This window comes from Anser cygnoides, chromosome 4, assembly GCF_040182565.1.
Source record: "Anser cygnoides isolate HZ-2024a breed goose chromosome 4, Taihu_goose_T2T_genome, whole genome shotgun sequence".
Lineage (NCBI taxonomy): Eukaryota > Metazoa > Chordata > Aves > Anseriformes > Anatidae > Anser > Anser cygnoides.
In genome coordinates this window covers 19,613,849-19,632,454 of record NC_089876.1, presented here as the reverse complement: position 1 = coordinate 19,632,454, position 18,606 = coordinate 19,613,849, and the positions used below count along the sequence as shown (strand labels likewise).

Sequence of the window (18,606 nt, the reverse complement as noted above, 5' to 3'; positions counted from 1 at the left end):
AACCAGTTATTCCTTCAAATGAAGTTACCATTTCTTTACGACTGTTTAACACTTCAACTCAAACAAATATCTTATGCAAGAGCCAACACAGGCACAAGGAGAGAATTTACAATAACGAATCGACACTAATTATTCTGACACTCCTTAAAATCAAACCATCAAACATTTTCTTTGTTTAAAAAAACTACAACAACATAAAAACAAGATATTGGTGTGATGAATATATACATCTCTTAATCACTGGTTAATGAATTACTTACTTTGTAAATCAGGCTGTCCACTAAAAGGTCATACTGAATCACATTTGACTTAAGTTGTTCATAGTACAAGATATCCTAAAATTAAAAATATTATCATCATCACTATGAGACAAAATTCAATCTGTATTGAAGTTACGGAAGCTAATTTTTAATAATAATAAAAAAAATAAAATAACAGCGTTTATTAAACTCAAATACCCACTGCATAATTTAGAAAGTATTCTATCACTGCTTCTTCTGTCTCAGTAATCAGGTAGATACTCGAGACTTTATAAAAAGACCTCCCCTTCATATTTATTCATATATCAGGTAATTAATACGAGTGAGAATAAGGGAACTAATTCAAACCAAAGATTCTTATCTTCCAACCTCTGGGTATCCATACAGTCAAAAGTTTTTCAATGCTCAAAATCACTATGACTTTCTTCTTTGTTATCCTTTACTTTCATGATCCTCTTCAGTAATGAGTTCTGTCATATCTTCTAGCATTAGTGAGCTGCTGCAAATATTTAATGTTAATATAATACAAACCTAAAAAAATGTTGAAAAGATGAAATGATATCAAAATGATGAAAAGATATCAAAAATCTTGTGGAGAATACAAAAAACTCGGGACTTTTTTTTAAACTTCAGTTACTTCCTGAGTGTCTAAAAAAGATACACAAAGGGGAAACAACTGGAAAGTAACAGAACAAACACTATTTTACTTTTGCTTATTCTATGCCTTTCTTCTAAGAAAGATCTTGCAAAGGAAAAAAAATTTACATGTTCCACTATCATGTAATTCCTAAATCCCCAAATACCACTCTGCCATTATGCCTGCAATTGAATATTAGTTTCAATTGTTTTCGATGGAATTGTTATAATTTATACACTAAATCATCAGTCCCAAAGCTCCTTCTCACTTTACAATTTTTTTTTATTTCAGTGTCTCTCCAGACACCATACAAATGCTTGTATATTGCAAGCTTTACATAATATTTACTGCTGATTTCTTTGCAACAGATGTATGCTTGGAGTAAGGATTTCACAAAATAATGGGAAAAAAGATGAAATTTCAAAAAACCATTTTAAAGGGAGAGAATAGAAGTAAAGAGAAGACTAGGGAACACTGCAACTGTTCTTTGCATTGATCAAAAACTGAAAAGTAGTGAATAGCATACACTTAGAAATCTCTTAAAACTAATAGATTATTAGACTTAGTTTGAAATGAGGACAAATGCAGTATTCCTTAAGTAATGCTAACTACCACAGGGAAAATATTTTAATTTTTCTTTTAGAGGGGAAAAAAAAAGGAGGTATAATTAATACACTAACACTTTACAAAGGGTGAGACAAAATTTACTAAATAAAAACTAATAGCAGTCTGGATGTAGAACTGTTCTTAAAAGCTACAGAAAACTACCTTAATATTCAAGTTATAGTTTTAAACCATCAATACTGTAGTATATTTAAGTGCAGCACTGTCAAATGAATAATCTACAAAGGTGTTTTTTTTGTTTGTTTTGTTTTTCCTATCTCAAATAACCGTACCTATTATGACAGGAACTAGCAAAAAAAACCCAAAACCTTCTTTTTCATGCTAGCCATACTGCATGAGTAACTGTTTCTGTTGTATATGTACGCAAGATGCCTTAAAGGTATTGCCAATTCCACTAGCACTAATGTGGTTGATACATTACTTGACAGAGTCTACAATCAAGGCAGTGTGTGAATCCTTTGTCAAACAACTAGCCAATTCCTCATATATGCATAGCAAGATAAGAAAAGCATTTTTAACTATGAAAAAATACTAAGACAGAATGGGAAGAGGATGAGAGAGGTTGTCTGCGAGTGACACCTTTCCTTTAAAACCTAATTATTCAACAAGATTCTCAAATACAGATCCACAAGGCAGCAACCTGATGAGCTCTGGAACTCCTGAGGATCAGTTCCAACACTGGCACGTTAGAACAAAGTTTTCTGTCACATTACATTGGCTACTAATTTGTAAAACAGGGATAATAATGTTTTTCTACTATGCATAGATCCATGAAGCTTCATGAATTTATGCTCATAGATCAGTTCGAGCTCTTAAGTTATTTTTTTTAAGGTAAGTCAAATACAGTACCAAATCTCTGCATTTTATTTGTATGAAGTAAGTCCTGCTACCACATCTCCCAATGCCAAAACAACAATCAATTGTTTAGAAAACAGTAAGGACTCATTTTAAAAGGTGTTTGTATATCACTAGGCTGCACTTTTTTCCTTCGTGCTTTTGTTCTCTTAATGAAGAAAACAATGTTAAACCTTTCACTGAATGCATTGAAAAGAGTTAATTTAGCAATACCAGATGGATGGGTCAGTTTCTCAGGAAATCTTACATAATAAACACCCAGCAGTAAGTACAGAATCAAAAACAAATGTAATGTTAAATCCACCTGAACTAGACTCTGTACAAGTGAAGGTTAGAGGCAATTTCAGTCATAAGCAGAGCTCACGTGGATGTCAAGAAAACACCAGAAGAATAAATGTACACGTTGGCATTCAAATATGACAGTAAGTAGCAATCACTGTATTTGCTTTTTGCAACAAAATCAAAGAATCAAATCATTCAATCCTTTTAGAAAAGAATGAAAAATATTTCTGAATATGAAATATTTCTGAAAATTAAGTATCTCACAAGATAAATATATACAAACACTATAGGCTTTGTTTATAGCATTTTAAGGAATGCTCTCAGCTTTCTATTTTATAATTAAGATATCTTAAACCATATATACTATTCTGTAAAGTATGTCTAGAAATTTAAACAAAAATAAAATTGAACCAACAGCTATAGAAGAGAGAGATATAGCCACAATTTATTTTACTGAATAACTAGCTAATTTACCTCATGGTGACAACTGAACTGCAGAATAATATAGAGATAATAATATATGCCCCAAGAGTAGCTATTATGAGTGAAAAGTACCAAAATGCATCTATCTGCTAATTTATCTGCTACATTTTGAAAGAAAAAAATAATAATATAGATGATGATGGTGAATGTGTGTGTGAACAGGTTTTAACTGGAGGACGTTTTGTTAAACGTTCAGTGAGAAGTGTCCCAACTCATTGATGAAAATATTTATTATGAAAATATTTCTGGGTATTCTAGATTTTGAGGTCACATTAGATTGTTGAGGTCACATACGGTGGGTCCAAGGGTCCAGCTAATGCTATCACTAGTCCATTGTTTTGCACTAACCTTTTCCTTTCTTCCTTTCTGAACTAGCAAGGCATTTTATTATATTTTACGTTACCTTACAAGAGCCCATAGTGTCTCTTGTCTACACTCCTTCTGTTCTTTGATGTGTTGGTGGTGTGGTTTTTGTTTTGTTTTGTTTTGTTTGTTTGTTTGTTTCTTAACTGTTTTCCAATCCTTTATTTCAATAATCTCAAACTTGACAAATTTGCAATTCAACATTATTTCATCCATCCTTACTTTTCTTTCAGGTTGTCGTTACCATTCTCTAGCCACTTACCTTTCTAGAGTTTTTTTCATCTTCACCACAAAATACTGTTTCACTAACAATTTCCTGCATACAGCCAAATAGTCTCTACCTCAAGGCTCTGAACCCCGTGCAACATCTCCTAAAGCAGAATGTCTACTGCACTGAATCAAAGAATACTTTATGTGTATGAAGTTGTTTTTTTCTACCTCCTCTATAGTTCATGAGCATCGTTTTCTAAGTGTGTAGAAAGTTAACACAAGGTAAATATGATGTCAGGGGGGGTGCATTAACTGTGCTAACATAAATGTCCACATGCAGAAATTGGAGATGCCTTACTAAATACTACAAAGTGAAAACACATCCATGAGTAGATGTAATCAAATGCACTACCCTCTAGCTTACCTAATGGTAGATTGAGTTAATACACTCACAGCAGAAGCTAACCTTTGGACAATGTCTAAAATATTCACACTTCATGCATAATAGAAACACACATTAAAAACTACTAAAAACTAGAGTTAACTTTTAGAGGATGTAACAGTATGGCCAACAAATATATTAATAGACAGACACAGCTTGTTCCTCTTTAAAAAAGAAGTAGAAAAGATGTCCATGCCAATTTCAGAAATTAAATTTTAAGAAATCTATTTCAATAATAGCTCATGCTTTACATAAAAGTAAAATGAAATATTTTATTATTTTTCTCATTTTCTTGACTTTCTGTCATCTAAACAGAATTCCCAGCTTTTTTATTCAACTTTTTCATTTTCTACATTAAGATAAAAATGTTGTTAGAGCATGTAGCATTTAACAGAATATAAACAGATGCAGCGTAACCAACAACATTAATTTCATATCTATTAAACTCACGGTCTCATAAAGAGCAAGAATTCTAAAGGTCAAGCTGGCCTAATAATTTAAAAGAACTTAAATCTTGTGTTGAGCATCTTGATTAAGATTTACAATATTTCATTATTATTTCAACAGCTCTTTCTTCTACAGAGTTTCATCTTTTACTTACGAGAAACAAAAAGCCTGCTCTATTTCTCAAAAAAATAAAAAGAATAAACTAAGTAATTTTAATTCAAGACCAAATAACTTTATTAAAAACTTGTTTTCGCATGAGTGCTCCTTAGGTAAGTTGCCAATGAACAAGATTCACATTTATTTTTATGGATAAGTTCTTATCGTACTATGTAGTCACCAATAAACGCTGCGGTGTTATGAGAAAATGACTACATCCTCAAAGGACATTAAATACAGTAAAATCGATACAAGGCTTTTACTGAAATAAAAATAACCTTCATACATGTAAATTTGGTCATAAATGTAACAAAGTACTGACAATTCTCCAAAGACTTAACTATAGATTTTAATTCCTATGGTATGAATATATTAGATATACTGATAATGATATGTTTTCTGATACTGCAAAGGAGTTCACTGTTGAGGACTTGAGTAAAATAGAAAAAGTGTTTGTACATATGCCTTTATGCCTTTATATTTTCATAGAACGGCTCAGGTTTGAAGGGACCTTAAAAATCCTCTAGTTCTAACCCCCTGGCCACAGGCAGGGATGCCACCCACTAGATCAGGTTGCTCAGGGCCTCATCCAACCTGGTCTTGAACACCTCCAGGGATGGGGCATCCACAACCTCTCTGGGCAGCCTGATCCAGTGCCACGCCACCCTCTGAGTGAAGAATTTCCTCCTAATCTCTAACCTACATCTCAGCTCTTTTAGTTTAAAACCATTCCCCCTTGTCCTGTCATTATCTGACTGAGCAAAAAGTTGCTCTCCATCTTTTTTATAAGCCCACTTTAAGTATTGAAAACTGCAATAAGGACACCCTGGAGCTTTCTCTTTTGAAGAAGCCTAAAGGCTGAACAGCCCCAGCTCTCTCAGCCTTTCTTCAGAGAAGAGGTGCTCCAGCCCTCTGATCGACTTCCTCTGGACCTATTCTAATGTATCAACATCCTACTTGTGCTGGATTTTACTCTCACTTTGCTCCTTACCTCTGGCTGATTAGAAATATTCAGAATGAGGGCCCACAGATCAGCTCGGAGTGCTGTTGGACATCCCTGACGGACGTATTGTTGAGCTGCGGCACTATCTTGCTCTGCTAAAACTGCAAGAAAAACAGCAAGTAATAAACTGATGTAGTTTAAGATGTCCAAAGTTTACCAAACTATCAAGTACTTCAATTTTTTTTTTTTAGAGTACTGAAAATTGAGACACACTGCACAGCCTATGACAGTAAGAGAGTTCTGCAACATTTGCATGTATTTGAAGTGGATAATGGTCTGTTAGACCAATAAAAAAATATAAAAGTAACAAAAGACAGTATTATCAAGAAACGTATTACAACAGAATTTGATGCACTTCTTTACTCTTCTTATTTAGCTTATTACAGTTTTGTGTGCAAGCAATGGTTCTGAAAGATTTATTTTCAGTGCTGTTTGTTATACGGAGAGAATTCAAGCATGTATTTTGGCAAATAAAACACACACATGCAGGCACCATAGAAAGCAAGAGAGTGAGGTTAGTCCGCTACCTATCTGACTGATAGCTGGAGTGTAGTTTAGCCATGTAATGTGAAGATTCAGGAACAGGGCTTACAATCTGGTTTACCAGGATGCAAGCATTAGCTAAAGGGAAAATATCTAAAAGGTTTGGAAGGATGAGGTTTGGAATCATAAACCTACTGAACTGATTTATCTTTTTTTCTCTCTTCTGAAGTATTGAATAACTGGTCCGCCAATTTTCTGTTTAACCATCAGAGCTCTAACACGGATGGTGTGTGATCTTTTTTCACCCTAAAGAACAGGGCAAAAAGAAAAAAACATTCCTGTATTCCCCACAAAACTTCCAGAAAGACTGTGATTCATCTCAGTGTCCACAAGTGTTTACCTTACTGTTTCTTATTGAGACACAAAGTATGAAAAAGTAGTTTTGCTACATACAAGATTAAGTTTTACAATACAATAAAGGAATTACCAATTAGATTATAATAAAATGTAGCTCCTCAGACTAGGTAATATGTATTGCATAAAAGAAAATCAATGCACCCATGGCAACCAAGGACATAAAGAACACTTTATGTTCTAAAATCCAATAGAGTATGGAAAAGAAATCCCACTGAATGAACCTAAATATTCATGGTCAACACTCTAGCTTACAGTTTTGCAAGTTTCTGTGTCTTTGCACATACGAAAAGATAAGACCATCTGTGTAATAGAGGCTGCTCTAAACAGACAAAAGATGAGGACTAAAAATTACATTGTGAATTTAAATGAATAGCTCAGTAAGCTTGGGTGGAGAATTTATTTGGAGAAAAAGGAAAAGAACAGGGAGATGGACAGTACCCTAATGAGTTGCCCTTGGATCAGAGATCAGACAATGAACAGAAGGACCACAAAAGGAGAAGACAAAGAAAGCTCATTGTTTTGTTACTACAACAAAAAGGGACGGAGGACTTTTGAGATGGTATCCACCCCGTTTTTTTCCTTTGATAATGTTTTGCATGAATCACAAGAAACAGTAAGTTGCATATATTGATGGGTTTCAAACATTCCCTGCACGTACACTCCTATAAACAAACTGGAACTAATAAATGTTTTTTCCTTTCCGGATCAAGTCTCAGCCTTCAAGGAAGCTCCTAATTTTTTTCAGAAAAAGCTGTATACATGGTAACTAAGTACTGCAATATTTAGCAAGTTCTGCAATTGCAAATATCCGTTAAAAAGATTTTGTTCTGACGCACTGGCGTAAAACCCATTACATTAATGAGAACTGTGTGTGCAGGGAAGGGAGTCCAGAGTCTTGTGATTTTAAAATGAAATTCAGTAGCAGCAGAAGTTAAGTCATCACCAAAAAGTTATGTGTCTATGCTTCCTATTTCACTGTAATGAAATATTTGTGGAGTTATTTATCTGACAGCTACTGGTAGACAGCAATGCTTGCTTTTCTGTCCTTGTCTAAATTACAATGGTATGACTGACTATGTTTTGCTCGTCTGCCTAGCTTGTTAAAATTCTAAAGGCATATGAGATATGAAAGTACAAACTGTATTCATAATACTCATAGGTTTCTATTTGTTGTTTCTTTTAACCAAATGAAAACATATCCGTACCTTTTTGTCCAACACGTACATGTTCATTTTCAAAGAACTCTAGGAAATAAAGAAACAGAAATGAACTACAAAAAATAAATTAGAAAAAAAAAAGACACTCCACCTAAAGTATTCTGTATTTTTACTATACATCACTAGCAGTAAAAATCAGCTGAATGTAAAGTCATAAAAAATTAACCTGCATCAGCATCAATGTTTTTTTCCAAGAAATATGAAGAGGTAATACCAGAATTTCTTCTTGTCTGAAGCACACAAATATAAAAGTAGCACTACGATGCAGAAGCCAAGAATTTCAATAGGTAAGTTTCCATTTAAAAAGAAAAATAACTTCAGTGTTTTCCATTTTTATATGGAAAGACCATTTTAAGACCTGTTTCTATAGGAATAATTGTATACAAGGAAAAATAACAGAAGATGTTTGTGTTTATATGTATCCGTTAGTAGTGTCACACTGCAGGGTTGACTTAAGATTTATCAATATTTTCTGTAGCTTTGGAGACAGAAAATTTTGTGCTCCAGACTTGATCCTGAAGTGTTCAAACACCTGAAATTAACGTATTTTCAAGCTGTAAATATGATAATTTTAAATTTTCAAATATGACCCTTTGTATTTTCAATGTTGCCTATTATTAGCTGTATTTTACCAAGAAAATCACTAAATTCATAGATACAGAATAAATATTTATGGTTCACTATGGAAAAAATACACAAGCTACTTGATATTTGCACTGCATTCCATGCATTAGTACTCTAAGTAAATGACTAAAACACAGCATTTGCTAACCAGGAGGCACTTGTGCTGAATCATCAATACCCAGCTGTCCTGTATTTAAGCCTAGTTCACTGAAATCTTCTTTCTGAAAAAAACAAAACAAAACAAAACAAAACCATAACAAAGTAATTAATAGTGTTTAATTCTCTAAATCATGAAATTTCCTCTGAAAGGTTTAATGCAAATATTTTCTAAACCATAGTTCTTTTAAATGCATATATATGAAACACGATCCCAGGTTTTTAAAAAGAGAAAAATCTCACATCAATGCTTAGTCTAGTATCATTTTTCATGTTGACTATGAACTACACCTGTATGTAATAAAGTGGGAAATGAGAGATCAGTTTAAGGATAGCATAGAATCCTCAGGAACCTTCTCAGTGGAGCCTTAAGAACAGCTCTCTTATCCTCCAATGATAACAGTTGTATTCAAGTGCTTCCTTCCATCTACAGTCTGACAGTATAACAAGATCTAAAATTACTTTAAGAGAATATCAGACACCGATTGTCAGCTTACTTGATCACGTGCAAGCTCAAATAAAACTGTAGAATTAATTACAATAAAACGAGTGTTTAGAGTTCGCTTTCAGAGAAAAAAAATCGAGAAAATATACATAGGTATATTTTCGGCACAAATCAACAGCTGTGTGGTACAAAATAAAAATTTCCCAAGTGACAATTTACTTTTTATGCTTTATTTTTCATTAAAAACTTCTTCTAAAAAGACTTTTCTATGCTGTGTTTTAACTGTTGACCCACTACGCGTTCATACTGATTTTCACTTTCAAAAGGAGAATCTTACCTCAATTTTAATATTCTTATTGTTTAGAATCTTGTTCATTAGCAAGGCAAAATAATTTTTATAGAAACCTCTTGTAAGAAAGAATATACTTACCAATTCTGGAATATCTTTAACTTTTAGAGGAACCTGAATTAGCCCCAGATGATTTCTGAAACTAGGTTGTTCTCCATTTTCATAATTTGGGTTTCGAAGATTCATCAGTACCTTAAAAATGGTAGCTCTGTCATTCCTTGCATATATTCAGAAATTTACATTCAGAAATGTTCTCAAAATCATTAGTATTGCAAACTGTACATTTGGCATAAGACCATTTCCTGAAACTATCATATATACAGGCCCAAATTATATCAAACTAAATACCAATGTTTTCAAAATCACAAAGGAGCCAAATTTTCAGGATGCAAATATATTCTACTTTAAAAAGTAAGCACAAATTATGAAATAAAAAAACAGAAATTATTTTTCATATATGAGCTTAAGTGCCGGTTACATAGTGATGTCTTAAAAAAAAATAACTTCTTCATCAAAGCCATTTGAATACATAGAATATCCTCCTGATGGCTACAATATCTAGAATATTCTATAGCACTACGTTTTTTTCTGAAAGAATTTTTATTCGTGTTCTTACATTGGCAATCCTATGTAGCATTCAATCAAAGCACTATACAATTTGCTACTACAATCATTTCTTACTAAATAACAATACCTCAAAACACTTCCTTCTGTTTGAGATTTTTTTTTAAACAAAATTAAAAATCTAAAGTAAGGGTAAAATTTAAGAGACAAGGACTCAATGTCAAGATAGATAACTGGACTATATACAGTCTGTTACATACTCTAATTCCATGGGTATATACTTTGATATTATAATGTTAAGCTGACAAGGATTCTTTCTAAGATAAGTTTCTAGCTCTTATGAAATTCTATAACATTCTATCTCTACAATTCTCGGTCTTCTAAGTATTCTAATTCCACATAAACTCATCATCAGACTTGTAAATTAAAAGATTAATGTAATAAACTGCAAACTCTGTAAAGAAAATATTTTTTAAAAAGTGGTCTTAAGGGTCACTGGGTAAGTCCAAAATGAAAATGGATTCATCTGTAAACACCTGTAATCTCAAGATTAAATACACAACTTGACTGTTAGTACAGTGATGGAAAACGAAAATTAAAATTTGTTTAATTAAAAATTTCAGATATTGCTAATTGGACAAGAGGCGCTCTTTAGAAATGTAATACAATGGACAGAAAGTTTATTGTTGGATTCAGAAATGTACTGACAATTCATAACCATGAAACATTTCATACGTAAACCAGAAATATGATACATTTTCTCTACCACTACAAAAGACATTCCATTAGACTTGTACTAAATCACATCAAGCATTAAGATACATTAACTCTGACTGATGATTCAGTATTAGACTTCTACATTTTACTCTGCAAATGAGGAGGCCATCTTAACTCTATAAATCTACACTGTCATGTTCTTGATGATTTGGTTCCTGTATAACTGACAAGATATACAAATGCAGATTTTTTTAATTTTATTTTCAATCTCATTTTAACCCCAAACCTCCTACTGTGTCATCATTAACTTCACCGTCATCAACAAGACTTATTACTCCATTGTCATTTTCTATTCTAAGCGTAGCTGGTAAAGCAAGTTCTGTTTTATTAAGACATTTCGTGTTTGAACCATGCAAAATGATGAGTAATACTGTCATTTTGGACTTTAAAGATTCAGTAATCACATAATCTCATTTTTGTAATGATCTCATTTGATTATAGATAAAAGAGTTCAAATTCCACAGAGTTCTGTTATGTTTGATTTTTCACATTCGTCACAGATGACCTAAAATTTCAACCAACCTTTCAACCTGATTTCAATCAATCTATCAGCTTCACACATTGCAATTTATTTTATTTATTGCTTAATGTATTGGCATTTAACATCTAAAATGAATGAAGAAATAAGATGGAGCTACTCTTATAAAAGATATTAACCTTAACTAATGATCCAATCAGACACTGGTGTTCTTACAAAGAGAAAAGACCCTGAATAAGCTGCAAAAGCTAACATGAATGAAAGAAGGACCCTTTAGTAGCAAAAGGTTTGCAAACTGTAACACAGTAGGGCAAGAGAATTATATGGGTAGGTCTCACACTTTGTTCTAGGACTCCGGCAGTACTACTATTAGTCTTTGTCTCAGTGTAAAAATGCATATGGACAATTGCCCAGAAAATAAATAAATAAATAAATAAAATAAATAATAATAATAATAATAGTAAAATAAATAAATAATTAAATAAATAGCTTTCTATTATATCACTCAATTTACAATCATCTCCATCATACCAATCGGGGTTTTTTAGAATAATAGCAAATTGTATTGCTTACCAGTCTCCTTGAGACTTAAAAATTACCTTTCCCTCCTCACATAAAAGACTATAAAGGATGCAATTCAATCACTGAGTTTTTTCACGACACTTACTTCAAGAAAATCTTTAGGTGCATAAACAGGCCGGAAGAGACTTAGATCTGAAATAAGATTTCAATGATTATATGTTAAAACCAAAAGAGATTAAAAATGCATGCAATTTTCCCATAGCTGTCACACAACTTAGCAATTTCAATAACACATTACAGCAAAGATTAAAATAACATCATGACAAATATCACAACTACAACGCACACTCCAAGATTATGCTACTATTAGTCAATGCCTTGGTTTTCCTTGGTATTTAAGTGAAGAGTCCTAAAAAGCCTTTTATCGATTCCACGTAAGTTTTTAGACTGAACCACTTTCAGACATGGGATTGATATAATATTCAAAAGAGGTGTTTTTTTGTTTGTTTTTTAAATAGTGAAGATTGCTGAATGAAATGTGCTATAGTCAAATAAAAAATAGGGACTTATCATCAGCAATCCATGAAATGTATTGGTCACTGTGTACTCCATGGGATACAAACTACTACTTTTGCAAAATCATTTCCTTTGAGGAACTTGGGAATTAACTAACTGTATTTAGCTTTGCTCTCCCAAATGATATGATTGACTATTCTGTGCAAGTGTTATTTTTATATTTTGTTAATAAATTGTCTGAGCTTAATCATCCATACTTCTGAACATTTTCTTTCTATTAGCTTGAGTTTACACTAGAAGGGGTACTCCTTTGCTGTATAAATCTCTACAGCATCATAATGAGTATTATGCCATAACCTTTAAGTGTTGACTCAGAGTTAGGTCAGTAACTTGAAACAAAATAACAATGAAGTGAATATTTATGCATAATAAAACATAACAAACCAGAAAAAAAAGACTGAAATCAGTTTACCTTGCAGTTATTACATTAATCTTTGACTGATAAATAAGATGCATATGGCGTTTTTCTATGTACAAAAAATTAATGCACGTAATTTTAGTTGATCTTACCTGGTTCATCAGTTCCTATTTCATTCCATTTATTAAGCAGTTCTTTCTGCTCACTTGCAGGCCTCTGAAAGACAGAAGAAAGTAACTCTTCTTTTTTAAGGGAACGAGTAAAAAATATGTAAATTAATGTAACACTTTTAAAAACAGATTGCACTGGCAGCACAAACTTATTTTGCTAAAATCCAGTCCCAAGCTTGAAGTTTTATTTTTCCACAGAAAGTCCCAGGTTCAAATTAAAGGTAAAAAAAGGTGGCAATTAAATAGTTTTATGAGTATGCTAATGAATTTTAGGCTGTTTGATAGTTTCATATTACTGGGGATTTACTGCTTATTCCCTAGAGCTGCTAGACTTTGTCCTCAAATTCCCATCCATGGTACAGTCATGAAAAGCAAAGCCAGCTGCACCCTGTATCTCTTATAACGAACATAGAGGTTTTGCTACATACTGTAGAGAAAAATTGTACATATTGCAACAGGAGCAAACCAAAGAACAACACATTCTGGCATTGCAATCCAGTTCTGTAGTATTTAAAATTAAAGCTTCTAAATGAAGAAATGCAGAATGCAGACAAATAAAACCAGTAATGATGTGTCAGTACTAGCAGTTTGCTGCTTTGCTGGCCAGCAAACAAAGTATATCCATATTACACACAGGCTATGCAGCTGTAAGTTATACAGCTGAGCCTGCACACAGGAATGCTCTGTTAAAAGCCATGAACATTAACAATTAGCTCTCCAACATGCTGCTCCCTCAAGAGGCTAATTTGTGCAACAGCAGAGGAAGATCTGACCATAGACTTCTCTCAAATTCAGCTGAAGCATACACTGCCACAATCTCTTAAATTTATTCTGTACTAAAATAATTTGGATACCAGTCTTGTAGCTCTTGATAACCATGTGTAAAATGAACACTACGTTACAAGCATACAAGACCAGGCTTAACTTCCAGAAAAACATCAGTTTGGCAACAGAAAGTTAGGAATACATTACCTTCTGTGCTAGTGGGATACTGAGTTCTGTGCACATGCTATTCAGACTTTTTAGAATTCGCTTCTCCCAGCTTCCCTGAAATTCATTAAAAAAATTACATATGATTTCTTTTTTTTCCCCTCCAACTTTACCATGACTGACAATATGCAGCTTTATAAAGTCATATATAAGAAAGGATGGCAAGAGTCACTGATTGACATTGGCAAAAACATTTAGGGAAAGTTTACATGGTTGTTTAAATGGATACAACAGAGCAAACAGATTTCATCATCTATATCACAATATAGAATCAGGAAGGTGAGTTATTCAAATTTCAGAGCTCTAAAAAGTACACATCTCACAATTTCTGATTTTTGACATACGCCTAATGTTCAAGCTTCCCTCCAACATCTAACAAATTCCTCACGAGTAAAAAATGATTATGAGCAGGGCAATGAACTACGCATAAAGAACGCCTCCTCCACTTTGTGACCTGAACAGAATGCAAGTCTTTCTCTACAAAAGATATTTGAGATGATAATGATTCTCAGAAGTTTAAAAAGTTAGAAATTTGGTGTTCTGTAATGCTGAAAGAGTAGTAGTTCCACAATAATGCTCAGGAAATAATTCACATATCAAAGAGAAAAACAGAAGTAGAAAATACTTCAGTAGCAAGTGGACAGCTTAAAGAGCAATCAGATTCTTCTGACTATTGCATTAGATTTTGAGCCTACCATATGGTGCCTGATCTGTGGATAATTCCTCTGAAGTTAATGCCAGCTAGTACTGACTTCCTAGTCAACTGACTTAAGATTTTGCTTCCGTGATTACAACAGCACTGGTGGGGTTTATATTTAATTTAGTTTTCTGTGGATGATGAGTCAAGCCCCAACCAAACGAATGCAAAGACTCCTGTTAATTTCATTTAACTCTATTTATTATTTGTAATTAGCTCTAGACACAAATTCTACAACAGTTAGATATCATCTAACCACATGCTCCTCAAGCTTAAAGTTCTGTCCAAAATGGGCTGCAGTTTATTAGACAGGAAACAAATGAAGGGAAGGGCAGATGTTCAAATGTTCTGTTTTTTTTTTTTTGTTTTTGTTAAAAAAAGAAAGAAAAGATTACATCTTATCTATAATTGCTTCGCTTTAGCTTCCGTTTACATTATCCTCTTATGACATTTTCCATCCAACGCAATAGCTATCTTTTACCAGTGATTTTTTTCTCACGATCAAGTAATCCTTTTACCTTCTCTTACATAAACAAAACAGACTGAGTATTGACTGTAACAAATGTTTTCCAGATTACTGTAAATTTTATAATATTCTGTATCATTTTTATTTCACTGTATTACTGTACTTAAATGCCTTCCAAATGCTACAATTACACAACAGCACAACACAAACTGTTTACTCTCTCATGGAGGGAACGAAGCATTTATGGAACCCTGCTTTGCTGAAGAGCACTGACATGCCGAATTATAAAAAATACAAAAGAAGCACAGAGGTGGATGACAGCAGCTTTGCAAGACTGAGCACCCGCTCATGCCAAAGAGGAATGGAGGCTGATACCCTCAGTATGACTGACCAGAGATTAGCTGGGTTATTGCATCAAACACGTAGCACGTTAGTAATAAATACTATCTGGATACTCATAAACTGTGCCATTATCCAGCCTTCAAGATTCTGGCCAGTAAAAGATATTCAAACAAAATGACCAAATCCAAATAAAAGTGAGGGTTGCACAACCCCTCCAGAAAAGAGCTCTTCCTCTCTCCCCAGCGCCACAGGACAGTGCAATTTCCTGCACTGAGTAGAAACGGAATGCAGTATGCCAAGGGGGTGAAGTAAAAGCCAGGGGCAGAGATCATAAATTCATTTCACTGATGGGGAATGATATATATATATATATATTTTAAGATGATTCCTATAATTTTATGAAGAAATTTAACACTAAGAAAACACATTGCTGGAATTGCTATGGTTACAAACGATTTATCTTAATGCTGTAGTAAAGTCATTTATGAACTAAGTTAAACGAAACTGGGTGGACAACAAATAAACTAAAAAGAAATACATCAGAACTGCATAAACTAGCTAGTATTGCTTACTTTTTTTCCCCCTACTATTATGAATCCCCAAATTTTTTCTTCTAGAAGACTAGATAGAAATGTAATTCTTTCAGAGAGTACCCAACAAGAACTACTCAGCAAGTAGAATTCAAGGTATCTGGCCACAGATACCATTGGCTACATTTTCTCTAATCAAAACCTGAAGAAGATTTCTAAAAGAGAAGAAATGCTAGCAAATATCTTAGTATTGCTCTAGTTCTGATGCTCATGAACTCTGCTTTCTCAAAAAGATTTAGAAACTAGGGAAGATGCATTGACTACTGAAGGAAAATGTTTTAAGTGGACCTTTAGCAGTCACAACATTAAAATTTAATATGTAGTATTGTCATTTAAATGTTTTTCAGAGTCAGTCAGTCTGTTTCAAGAAAGAAAATACCCTACGGATTACTTATATCTTCTGGGAGAAACTAGAGTATGGATGGGAACATCCCTATTAGACTTTAGAGAGTTCCTAGTACCTATGCTTTTATTGAAATCAATGGTAATGTTACTCACATTTTAAACACAGCTGGAGAGTGCTCTGTCTTGTAACTCTAAACATACAGGTCAGAAAGCTTTTTTGAAAGTTATTTCTGCTTAGCATGTACAACACGGGGAATCCGGTCTTAGTTGAGCAAAAAACCTACCAGAGTATCTATACCGAATATAGTAATGGACTCCAAGGTAATTTTCTAATCAAGTCTATTGTTTATATATTGACTTTCTTCAAAACGCAAGACCTGAAAATGAGCAATGAGGGACAGAGGCAAATGTGAGCAGTAGGAGGGGAGGATTTGCTTTAGCAAAGCTCCACTTCAGTAAGATCTTCACAAATTAGGCTAGAAGCATGGAGGTAAAGAATCCATTGGAGCAAGGAACAAACTGGTTAGCACATAAGCAATTATAGTCTTCTATTTTCCTGGAAGTCCAAAGTGCAGGCCACTGGAAGACAACTTATCCTTTCAGGTCCCTGTACTTTTAGCTTCGTAGCTGACGCTACTCAAGTGGAAAACACTGAGTTACCCTTAAGATTTCCTTATGTAGCTTATTAGAATTCTTGTTTTTGTGAATGCACTCCAATACCCTAGTTTTAAGAACTGCCATACTTTCAAGAAGGAATACTGTACTGCAGAAGATCGCCCAGAGTTACATTTCTCACTGCACAAATGTCAGACAAAAAATGACATTTTTTTTCACTAGAGACAGATTTTGAAATAACAAAATAAAACCTTAAAGAATAGCGAACAAAAATATGCATCTAACTACATGGGTTCTCCAGAGCCAGTACAGTATCTCAGCTTCCTTTGAAGATGGCTGGTTGATTTAATGTTGCCTTAATCTGGAAAGCAACACCTTCCAAGCAACAGGGTAGCAAGACCTACTCCAACACAGAACGGGCTTCTCCTTTCCTGTTTTCTTGCTCTTTATTCTCTGTTACTGGATGCTAGGACATCATTTATTATCTATCTATCTCCTTTTCACATTTACTTGATTTACATTTCTGTCAAAACACAACCTGAAACAGCAAGCTCCTGGCTTACAGCTAAAAAACAGGAAAAAGGAACTGTACAGATTAAAACACGGTATTGCAAATTTATGAGTTATATATTTATGGGACTATCATGATAAGAGTTCCTGTTGAGATTTATAGTGTTTGGCTCATTGCGACCTTTGTAAGATCTGTATATGACACAATCAGAATATGGCTTCATGGGAGGTGTCAGACTGTAGAAACACTTCCTAACATTTCTTTGCACTCAGCTTCTTATTCTTCTCTTTAGCTCTGTTTTTTCTTATCTTTATGTTGTCCACTTCATTTCTATGTTGCTGTTTGCAGCACAGTTCTCCTAAATCAAGCGAAGGCTTTCCTAGTGATCTCCAAGAGTGAAACAAATAGCTGATAAGGCTTGCAATCATTTCACCTCATGAAAATACAGATAAAAATAGTTAATACAGGAGTCTAATGGATTTGAGAACTTTTCAACTCACACCAGTCTCTGCAGGGCAGGTAAAGCAAGTTAGCCAAGTCCATATTTTTTAATCCTAGAATTCAGTGCTAACACTTAGTATGCATTAAGATGTGTTAAGTTTTAAGAAATAATTCTGCTGTTTAACAAGGTGGGAAGAAGTGTGTTAATGTTCTATCATTTTCAGGAAAGCTGTTTTCTTTTGATATTACGAAGAGAATACAATATATAAACTTCAGGCTACCACAAAAGAATCAGAAAAGGTTACTCAGAAGGGTTAATTATGAACTTTTTAATATCTACTGTAAAAAAATGCAAATAGAGTTTTAATTACTGATTCATTCAAAGTAATTCCAATAAATTACATCAAAATAAGATGCTTTTCAGCCAGTATTACCCTTCTTTCCAGAATTCTGAGGTAGGCCAAAATTAATTAAGATAGAAAAGGATAAAGAAAATGCCAGCAAACTGATAACAATAGAAACAGCACTTTAAACAATGCCTGTGAATAACAAAAGTCAAATATGATGTACATGGAAAACATTTTTCTACTAGGACAAGTTTTGTTGATTAGCATCAAAATATTCTTCTCCAACTGTTGTGATCCTAACAGACAAGTAAAGTCAAAAAGATCTACCTACAAATAAAACCAAACCAGTCTTCTACCTTCAAAA

The 18,606-nt window shown here is 33.5% G+C and overlaps 1 protein-coding gene across 2 annotated transcripts in view; it reads right to left on the bottom strand.

The window, feature by feature from the left end:
- TBC1D19 (TBC1 domain family member 19) overlaps positions 1–18,606 on the bottom strand; it is a 46,664-nt gene that overhangs the window by 15,054 nt on the left and 13,004 nt on the right. The window contains exons 5-12 of one of the 2 annotated variants that reach the window (XM_048046824.2): positions 13,871–13,945; positions 12,881–12,944; positions 11,940–11,986; positions 9,535–9,645; positions 8,652–8,724; positions 7,868–7,906; positions 5,751–5,863; positions 261–335 (exon numbers count right to left, since the gene is read on the bottom strand). In XM_048046824.2, the coding sequence (XP_047902781.2) occupies positions 261–335; positions 5,751–5,863; positions 7,868–7,906; positions 8,652–8,724; positions 9,535–9,645; positions 11,940–11,986; positions 12,881–12,944; positions 13,871–13,945 (597 nt within the window). The remainder of the gene's footprint in view (positions 1–260; positions 336–5,750; positions 5,864–7,867; positions 7,907–8,651; positions 8,725–9,534; positions 9,646–11,939; positions 11,987–12,880; positions 12,945–13,870; positions 13,946–18,606) is intronic. The other variant, XM_066995734.1, reaches the window with a different exon arrangement.